The 9,021-nt window shown below is 40.0% G+C and overlaps 2 protein-coding genes across 4 annotated transcripts in view; one reads left to right on the top strand and one right to left on the bottom strand.

The window, feature by feature from the left end:
• Nucleotides 1-93: 93 nt before the first annotated feature.
• PRPF38A (pre-mRNA processing factor 38A) lies at nt 94-5,379 on the top strand. 2 transcript variants are annotated; one of them, XM_053392443.1, is made up of 10 exons: nt 94-341; nt 1,021-1,180; nt 1,578-1,699; nt 2,072-2,157; nt 2,563-2,673; nt 3,056-3,168; nt 3,265-3,291; nt 3,375-3,472; nt 3,834-3,882; nt 4,151-5,379. In XM_053392443.1, exons 1-10 carry the CDS (start codon nt 212-214, stop codon nt 4,191-4,193), a joined length of 939 nt encoding a protein of 312 aa, XP_053248418.1. In that variant the 5' UTR covers nt 94-211; the 3' UTR covers nt 4,194-5,379. The 2 variants fall into 2 exon arrangements, with proteins under 2 accessions (XP_053248418.1, XP_053248417.1); XM_053392442.1 differs by having other exon boundaries at nt 3,831-3,882.
• Nucleotides 5,380-5,437: 58 nt separating this feature from the next.
• The window catches only part of TUT4 (terminal uridylyl transferase 4), a 33,630-nt gene continuing 30,046 nt past the window's right edge, over nt 5,438-9,021 (bottom strand). For both annotated transcript variants that reach the window (XM_053392438.1, XM_053392437.1), the window contains 3 exons: nt 7,953-8,493; nt 6,623-6,802; nt 5,438-5,945 (listed from right to left, as the gene is read on the bottom strand). In XM_053392438.1, coding sequence (XP_053248413.1) covers nt 5,854-5,945; nt 6,623-6,802; nt 7,953-8,493 — 813 coding nt within the window. In that variant the 3' untranslated portion in view covers nt 5,438-5,853. The remainder of the gene's footprint in view (nt 5,946-6,622; nt 6,803-7,952; nt 8,494-9,021) is intronic.

Here is a 9,021-nt window from a genome sequence, read left to right as displayed (position 1 = left end):
TTGCCCACTGCTAAGATGGCAGGCCGGAAACCACTGTAGGTGCGGGAGCCCGCCTCTAGAGGAAGTGAACCCCCAAGCGGAAGTGAAAAAGGGGGGAACGCGTCTCTCGGTGCGCTGGTCCGGTACTTCCTTTGTCTCCCCTCCTCTGTTTCCCCCTCCTCTCTCGCCAGGCCTCTACGCGGACGGGTTCGTGCCGGGCCGGACTTCGGCTATGGCAAACCGGACAGTGAAGGACGCGCACAGCATCCACGGCACTAACCCTCAATACCTGGTGGAGAAAATCATCCGCACTCGCATCTATGAATCCAAGTATTGGAAGGAGGAGTGCTTCGGCCTCACAGGTGAGGCCTAGGGCGTCTAGGTAGCTGGGGGTGGAGGAGGAGGGGCTCACTCCGTGTGGGGAAGTTGGGGAATACCTGCCACTTTGGTGGAGCAGTTTGGAAGCTACACATCGGGGGAGAGGCGGGTGAAACGAGGGCACAAAAGCTGTACAACCACGCTGTGTATTTCATAAGTGGCTACATTTGTATGCCACCCCTTCATCCAGGGCCAGAAGATGCTGGACTAACCAGTGTTATAAGTTAGTTTCCCTTATATCACCTATCAGTGCTTCCCCCCCTAAAAATAAAAATGTTTAGGGGTACCCTCATTTTCCTACTCATAATGATATACTGGCTGCATCTCAGTGAGGCCAAACTTAGATTCACAAAACGTTTAGGGGCATGCGTACCCACCGGGGAAAAAGCAGTCGCCTATTAATATTTTTAACTGGTGATCGAACCACTTGAGGTAATACCTGAAGTATTGAAAGCTTGGGCTGGCAGCAGTCATTTGAACACTTATTAAGAATCCAAATCCTATGCATGTTTAAAGTTCCATCACCATCATAGTATTTTCTGGTAGCAAATTCTCTAGTAACAGTAAACCTTCCTAAAAATACAACTTTCAGCTTAAACATGAGCAATGGGTCTTGCTCTAAATTCTGAATCTGAGTGCCTTTTCATATGATTCCTTTCATAGCTGAACTGGTGGTGGATAAAGCCATGGAACTGAGATACACTGGTGGAGTTTATGGAGGAAATATCAAGCCTACACCATTCTTGTGCTTGACTTTGAAGATGCTGCAGATACAGCCTGAAAAGGATATCATTGTTGAATTTATAAAGAACGAAGATTTCAAGTAAGAGAAAATAGCTAGAGAAGTAGTCTAGAGCTGTGGTTTCCAATTATTAGCAAAAGCCTTTATGGTGTTCAGATTCACGTTAGACGGCTCTCATCTCTACATCTACTCATTTCTTAAGTCATTACCCTTACTGTGCAAGTTTCTTTAGTCAGGACTCACAGAAGGATTCTTCTATGATACAAATGTTTTGCCTGTTTGGAGGTAATCTTGTTGCCATTGTACCTCTCTAATTTTTCCTGCACCTAGAATCTGCTATGTGGTACATGAAGGTTACATTAATGAAAATTTTTGGGTATAGTTTCAAATTCTGAGCTGAGAGCATGTATTCCAATGACTTTATTTGGAAGAGTAATAATAATTCTAAATTGCTATTTTTGTGTTTGCTAATTTTTAGGTATGTAAGATTGCTGGGTGCATTGTACATGAGACTGACTGGCACTGCTATAGATTGCTACAAATACCTAGAACCTTTGTACAATGATTATCGAAAAATAAAAAGCCAAAATAGAAATGGGGGTAAGTGGCTCAGTTTTATAATTTATCTAGTCAGCTCCTGCCCATCAACAAAGCAGTCATTAAGTTGGGTGGTATTTAATCAATTTTACCAATGTAGATAGCATCTGTGGAATATGTTGTGTAGGAGTCTTGATGTTATAGTCTTAATTAACACTTCTTAAATTATCTGCTTTGTAAGGAACTATTGTTTTGCGACCAAGAAGCACAGTATCCATAAAATATTAACTGCAATATTTCTACTCCTTTTATACTGTGGTTATTGTTTGGAAAATAGGACTAAATTGTTCGATGTTTATTTGATCTTCAGCCATACCCATTTTAATTTTTTTATTGTAGATATTGTAGTGATGCTCTCTAAAATATTTTTTCCAGAGTTTGAACTAATGCACGTGGATGAGTTTATTGATCAACTGCTCCATGATGAGCGAGTTTGTGATGTCATTTTACCTAGACTACAGGTGTGTAATGGCTTGTAACATGCTAACAATAAAAATATGAATCAACCCTAAAATACTACACATCAGAATATAATGATTGGAGGGGGCAACCAAGTCTAAATTTGGAAAAACAAGACCTTTGTGATTCAACCCTATGTCCTCCAAATGTGTATTGCTTCCATTGAGAAATGTTGGTTGTTGTTATTATTATTATTATTAGAAACAATTCAAGATGAGCAGGTGACAGCAAAGGTTGCAAGCTTTTTAGCTAGAGCAATCAGAATAAGATCCACTATTTGACTATTGATTCAAAACCCTAAAATGCATTTTATATAATTGACTTTTTATTTCTAGTCTTTGTATATCGTATTGTTGTTTTATTGCTATGGCCAATGGCTGACACAAAATTCATTCATTCATTATTAGAAACGATATGTCCTAGAAGAGGCTGAACAACTGGAACCACGAATTAGCGCTTTGGAAGAAGATATGGATGATGTGGAGTCCAGTGAGGAGGAGGAAGAGGAGGATGAAAAGGTTGAACATTTATGTAGCTCCCCTGAGGGCCTCTTCTATAACAAGAGTACTGGCATATTGACTTTACATAGTGACATATGAGTACTGACATATTGACTTTACATAGCGCAAGAAAGCATTTCTTATGTGGTGCTCATATTGCTAAAGAGCTTTAGAACTGGCCTTAGCTATTGTTATTTTATTCTTAATTGTTCAGTTCTGTCGTTCTACAAAAGGAAGATCAGAAGACTGTCCAAGCTTTATTTTACTCCTAGAACCTTTTTTTAAAGGAGCATTGAGTCCTTTGTCCTTCTGTAAAATCTTTTTTAAAAGTTCATTTTAGAGATGTTGCATTGAACATAAGGGTTTTTTCCCCAGAATGCTTTGCTTGCAATATTTTCAGATGGAGCGAGTTCCCTCACCTGATCACAGGAGAAGAGGCTACAGGGATCTAGACAAACCCCGCAGATCTCCAACTCTGCGTTACAGAAGAAGCCGAAGCAGATCTCCTAGAAGGTAACATATTTGGAGCCAGCAAAATACTTTTAACCAACTTAATGCTGTACCTAAAACTATTGTCAGACTAACATTTCTTTCCCCCCCTTCCGTTAGGAGAAGCCGATCCCCGAAGAGGAGAAGGTAGGAGACTTACTAAATTATCAAGCTGATTTTAAAATAAATAAATTGTGTGAACTTTATACTAATAACCTGTGTCCCTATAGTCCATCACCACGTCGGGAAAGGCATCGCAGCAAGAGCCCAAGGCGACACCGAAGTAGATCTAGGGAAAGACGCCACAGATCAAGATCTAAATCTCCAGGTAATTTTATTTTGGGGAGAGGGAGTTGTAGGTGGCTTTCTGGCATCTGTTAATTTACTTTCCCATTTCTACCAGTATGGGGGGGCAATCTGTTTATAATATGATGGCTTGGATACTCAGTTCCATCTCTGTTCATGGAAGTGAAATTATTCCTTTCCATTGCTGCCCTTGGTGCCACATACGACATTATTCTGGAGCACCCTTGAGAGTTTTACTCACAGAAACTAGGATTCAAGCCCCTAACGAAGTTAAAATTGATTGAATCCCCTATTACCGCTCTGCTTTACTTGATGTTACATTCAGGAGGAATCTTCTGTAGAGAATGAAATAAAAGTAAAGAATTTGTATCTTGTCTCAGCAGGGCATCATCGTAGCCATAGACATCGAAGTCATTCCAAGTCCCCAGAAAGGTACATATTTCATATTACTTTTAAATGATATTGTTATAAGAGGTCTTGCTTACAGATTTCTTGCTAGGTTTTGTTATCCGCCAACAACTTTTTTGTATCATCTATGAATTCAAGATAGATTGTATGTATCTTGGAAAGATATTTTTAGGACTCTTGTGATTATCATAATCACTGTATTAATATCCAGAGGTGAATTTATCACTACATGTTCAATTTATTTCTTCCTGAGTATCAACTGAACAGTGAGTTGCTTTTGTTCTTCTTTCAGATCTAAAAAGAGCCATAAGAAGAGTCGTCGGGGAAATGAATGAACCTAGAGAGTTCAAGAATCTGAGCCACCACTTCTTTTCTTGTAGATATCAGGCATCAGGATGGGTAGAAGCTGCTGTGACAGCTAATCATTTTTGTATTCACAACGTTTTCTTTGACAACATAATATTCTTTGTTTAACTTGAGGGGACATTCATTCAGTGTATGTTCATATGTTTTTTCCCTAAATGTTGTGTAAAAAATTCTTTTGACAGCCCGTACTTGCTTAAAACTATATAAGAGCAAGGCACAATGAATTGTTTAAATTCATTGTGAAACCTATTATGAAACTCTTGCTTTTGGAGTATTTGTATAACAATTTTTATGTAACTCATAATTTTATCAGCCAACAAGCTGTTCAAAAATGTACATAATTCTGTAGAGAATTACCTCAGGTGTGGGGCAAGCAGGAAAGTACTATTGTAACTTCATTAAAATCTTTGATAAACAAGCTGCAGAACAAATGTGCTGTGTAACTAATTATTATTCAAGGATGCTTCAACAAGTACTGATGAGCTTAATTTTCAAAAGGTTGGAATGCAGTGTTGTGATTTAAGATACTTGCACCTTTCTTTCTCCCAATAGTATAACCCTGTATGTCTAGACAACACCTCCGGGCAATCTTCCCCCATCCCCTAACCAAGAATTAAATGAAAATGATGGCACAATAGAGGGGTTAACCCAGAGGTGGCATGAAAGGGGGCAAAGCAGCCATAATAGTGTGAAAACAGTGTCTATGAATTCCAGGAGCCTTTGCAAGTGCAATCCCAGGAGCCTTTGCACTGATCCTTTAGGCCGGTGACCAGTTGGAGTTTGAGCAAGGAGGTTTGGAACGAGTGATTGTGGTGTTTGCAGGTTTTTCAATTGTGTTCCCAATATATGCGATTTCACTTAAATGCTCAGTGCTCTGGAACATAACCCTCGCGTAAATGGGGAGTTGTCCGAACACTTATTTTTTTTTGTTGGGGACCATGTTCCTTTGGGCACAGATGCTGGGCAAGGAATGACTAGTAATCTAATTGCACAGGAATTTCAAAGGGGAAATATATGAGTTTCACAAGCATGAGGCTTCCTTTCTTTTTTGGATAAATGCTCACCAACACTATATGAAGACTTGTAAAACTTTGTGAAGTTTATATATTTAGATGCCAATTATATGGAGTCCAAGATACTATTTCACCGTAGTCTGCAGTACTTTAAAAAGGCTTAACAGAATCCAGCTGTGTATACAAATGAAAAATTCTACTTATGATTTCTAATTTTGCAATTTTATTTTTTTCCTTTTAAAAAGTTTTTGGCACTACATTGTTCTGTAAAGAAATGACAATCTTTAACACATGAAATCCCTTTCTAATTTCTTTTTAGAACAATAGATATAAAGTCTGAACCAAAGTATGATAAAGCTAATAGAAAATAAACAACTTAATTTTAAAAACTCTCTTTACAGTTTATCAAGATAAAATAAAACACAGTTCCCCTTAAAAATAGGGTAATAAAATAGATGACATTTGTATCACTTCTTGTGATACTGGTAAAAACTATATTTTATATCTATGTACAAATGATACAGTTAAAAACAGTTTTAAATAATCTCTTATCTAAACATGTTGCAATAAGATTTGAATCCAGAACCTGATTTCTTCCCATCCCCTTAATTAAACTTCATTTTTTCTGCTGAATGAAATTCATGTTCAAGTGTGGGTGTCCTTGGGACAGAAGTGAAAACCGCTGGTTGTTCTGCATCAGTAAGCCAGCTGAAAGAAAATAGGTTACAATTATTTTAGCAGAAACTATCCAAATCCAATTTAACATTTAGGTTGAGTTTTTAAACTCCTGCAAGTTTAACAGCAGAAAGGGGCACTTATGGAAAAGAAATAGGCCGAAATACTTGTGGACCGAGGCATGACTATCAAGATGGAACAAAAAAATGCAAGGGTGAAAGAACAGTGGTTCTCCAGATATTGTTGGATGCAAACTCCCATCACCCTCAGCCAACATGGCCGATCCTCAAGGGTGATGTGAGTTAGGGGACCACAGGTTTTCCACCTCAAGGTAGGAGCTTCATAAGACGCCCCTAAAGCTTGGTATCTGGGATATCTACTTGCACCAGCAGGTTCACATTTAGTTAAACCAATGAATTCTTTTCCTATTAAACAGGCAGAGAACAGACAGTGCACAGCAAAGAATGGAAGTGGAAGTGGTTGTTATACAGATACATTGACAGTTGATATACAGACAGGTAAATTCAGAAAAGACTGCAGCTTTTTATAGACAAGCAACCTAGAAAAGATCTTTTGAGTGAGAGCCCAGTATGACATTGCACTAGCACAACAGCTGTTCCTAGGAGACCTGTTCTTATCACAACAACTAAAACCAAAACCAATAAAAATAATAGCAGAAAGGTGAGAAAGTTGCTTCATGAAGATACTACCTTGAGGGTAGAAAGGTTTATTCAATGGATAGCTGGCATTTCCCTGCTGCATGTAGTTCGGAGAAATATTGTAAGGCCACGTCCCTCGCAGGAGAGGAAAATGGGCTGGGGTGCCATGGTCCCAAGGAACAGGAGGAGGAGGAGGGTTCGCTTTACCAAACTGTCCTGGGAAGCCCTGATCTAGTTTTCATTCAAAAATGAAAAGGAGAGAAAAGATTACTGTATTTGAAATCACCAACCTGCAAAGCAAAATGCACAGCAGTAACGAGTATTTTTTTTAAATTATGTTTCTCTTTACTTAATTTTATTTTTGGGCCCTCTGGAACAGCATGGGATGGGACATGGGCAGCTGCACTAGGAAAGGGAAATCAGAAGAATTTAGAAGGGCTCCCCTGTGGAAGTGCCTTTCTGCTTGTACAAGATGATTTTGGACCCAAGGAGCTATGAATAGACTAAAAGTATCCATTGCTGCTGAGCTGCAAGAGCTCATGGTGCTATAATGCGTAGTTCCCTTCTGCATGCAGAAAGCAATCTTAAATATGCATACATGGATAAGAAATACAATAGAAGCACTTGAAGATCTGCGGGTATGGGGTGGAATATAAATTTAATTGAAAATTAAAATTAAAGAGTCATGTAAAACCAACAGGAGACAATCTGCTCCATTTTACATTATTCACTAAGTGATGGTGATACTGTTGCGGTTCTGCAGGAGTAAAGGACAGGTACTCTATTAGAGGCGCTTTTATTACCATTCATTTTTTGAGGTCCTAGCACTGAAAGCTAGTTTCTGGCCCTGGCTCAAACTGAGCCTCAGAATACACTGATCTTTTAAGGAAAGGTGGTGCAGGGTTTCTAATTAGCTTGGATGGGATCCAAAGGGCTGTACTTAATGTTCTGCTCATACACTGAGGTCCTTTTCCTTGACACACACACACCTCAAACTGCTCCTGAAGCACAGTATTAAACGCAGCACAAAGGGACGCAGCTCAAAAGGAAACTGGCAGAAGTTCTTTCTGCTGATGCACAGAACTCTTTGAAGCCCATCGCTATTGAAGTTCAGGCTCGGATTTGGAATCAAAGTTTCTTGACAGAAAGCTCAAACTATTATCTCTTTAAATAACTTGTCAGATGCTATGAAAACAGCCTTCCAAACCCAACCCACTTTTTATGTAGCCTAAGCAAATACATGGTGATTCATCTTTTTCCTAAAAGGTTCCTCATCTGCACCCCAGAATATACAGCATAGTCAGAATGAACAGGTTCAGAAACGTTAAGCAAAGAAACTGTCAGTATTTGTACAAAACAGGAGACAAGAGAGGAGAGTTACCTGAGTTCCCCACCGTGCCATTGTTCACCAGTGAGCTTAGAGTCACAGGGTTGTGCCAGTGTCCCTCATGAGTACTGCTGGGGATTCCTACAGGCCTGGCAGCAGGCTGTGCAAAGATGATACTGGGATCATTCAGGCTTACGCTGCTCTGGTTATTGGGCGGGCTGCTGCTACTGCCAGCCCTCACAGAAAAAGGAACATTTGCCGCGTGAGGAGGATTACCCGGTGCAGAGTGAATAACAGGCCACGAGGTGTTAGGAAGTTGGATTTGGTGGTGGTGGTGGTGGTGGTGGTGGTGGTGAGGGTGCATCTGAAATAGTCCCAGGTTAGGCAAGGTGGCATACTGACCTGGGGGAGATTGGGGAAAGTTAAACAAAGGCAGCTGGACCTGGTGGGGTGGTTGTGCCCCTTGCTGGGGCTGCAGAGCATGCTTAGACTGGGATATTGGTTGTGGCTGAGTCTGGTTAATGGAGGTTGGTGGAGAGGAATTCTGAGTAAATTGCTGAGGCTGTGGAGAGTAAGATGACTGACGCGAATCAGACTGGAGAGGGGAAAAAAGGATGTAGTTTGTATTAGTTCATGAGTTAGTTAAGTGTTCCATTTAAGCACTTAATGCTAAAAAGTCTTCACAAAGGAGTCTCTTGAGCTCTAGGTTTACTCAACTACTGTCTTTGAGTTGAGATAGGCTACATATAGGGCTGGACTATCCATTGTGAGGACTTTTTATGAAGAACTAAATTCTTCATGACTGCAAGTTCAGTTAAAGCAGGCTTCCTCAACCTCGGCCGTCCAGATGTTTTTTGAGACTACAATCCCCATCATCCCTGACCACTGGCCCTGCTAGCTAGGGATCATGGGAGTTGTAGGCCAAAAACATCTGGAGGGCCGAGTTTGAGGAAGCCTGAGTTAAAGTATAAGGTTTAACTGACAGCAGATTCACCATATTCACTCGGAGAGTTCAGATGACCTTAACTTAATATATGAAACATGAACAAGCTTTGCTGTTTGTTCTTCACTTCATTGGGGGAGCAAAGAATCCAGGACATTTTTGTTAACTTCAATTTTACAA

Source organism: Podarcis raffonei, chromosome 6, assembly GCF_027172205.1.
Source record: "Podarcis raffonei isolate rPodRaf1 chromosome 6, rPodRaf1.pri, whole genome shotgun sequence".
Taxonomy (NCBI): domain Eukaryota; kingdom Metazoa; phylum Chordata; class Lepidosauria; order Squamata; family Lacertidae; genus Podarcis; species Podarcis raffonei.
Note: the sequence above shows the minus strand (reverse complement) of the source record. Positions and strands in the feature narration are given on the sequence as shown.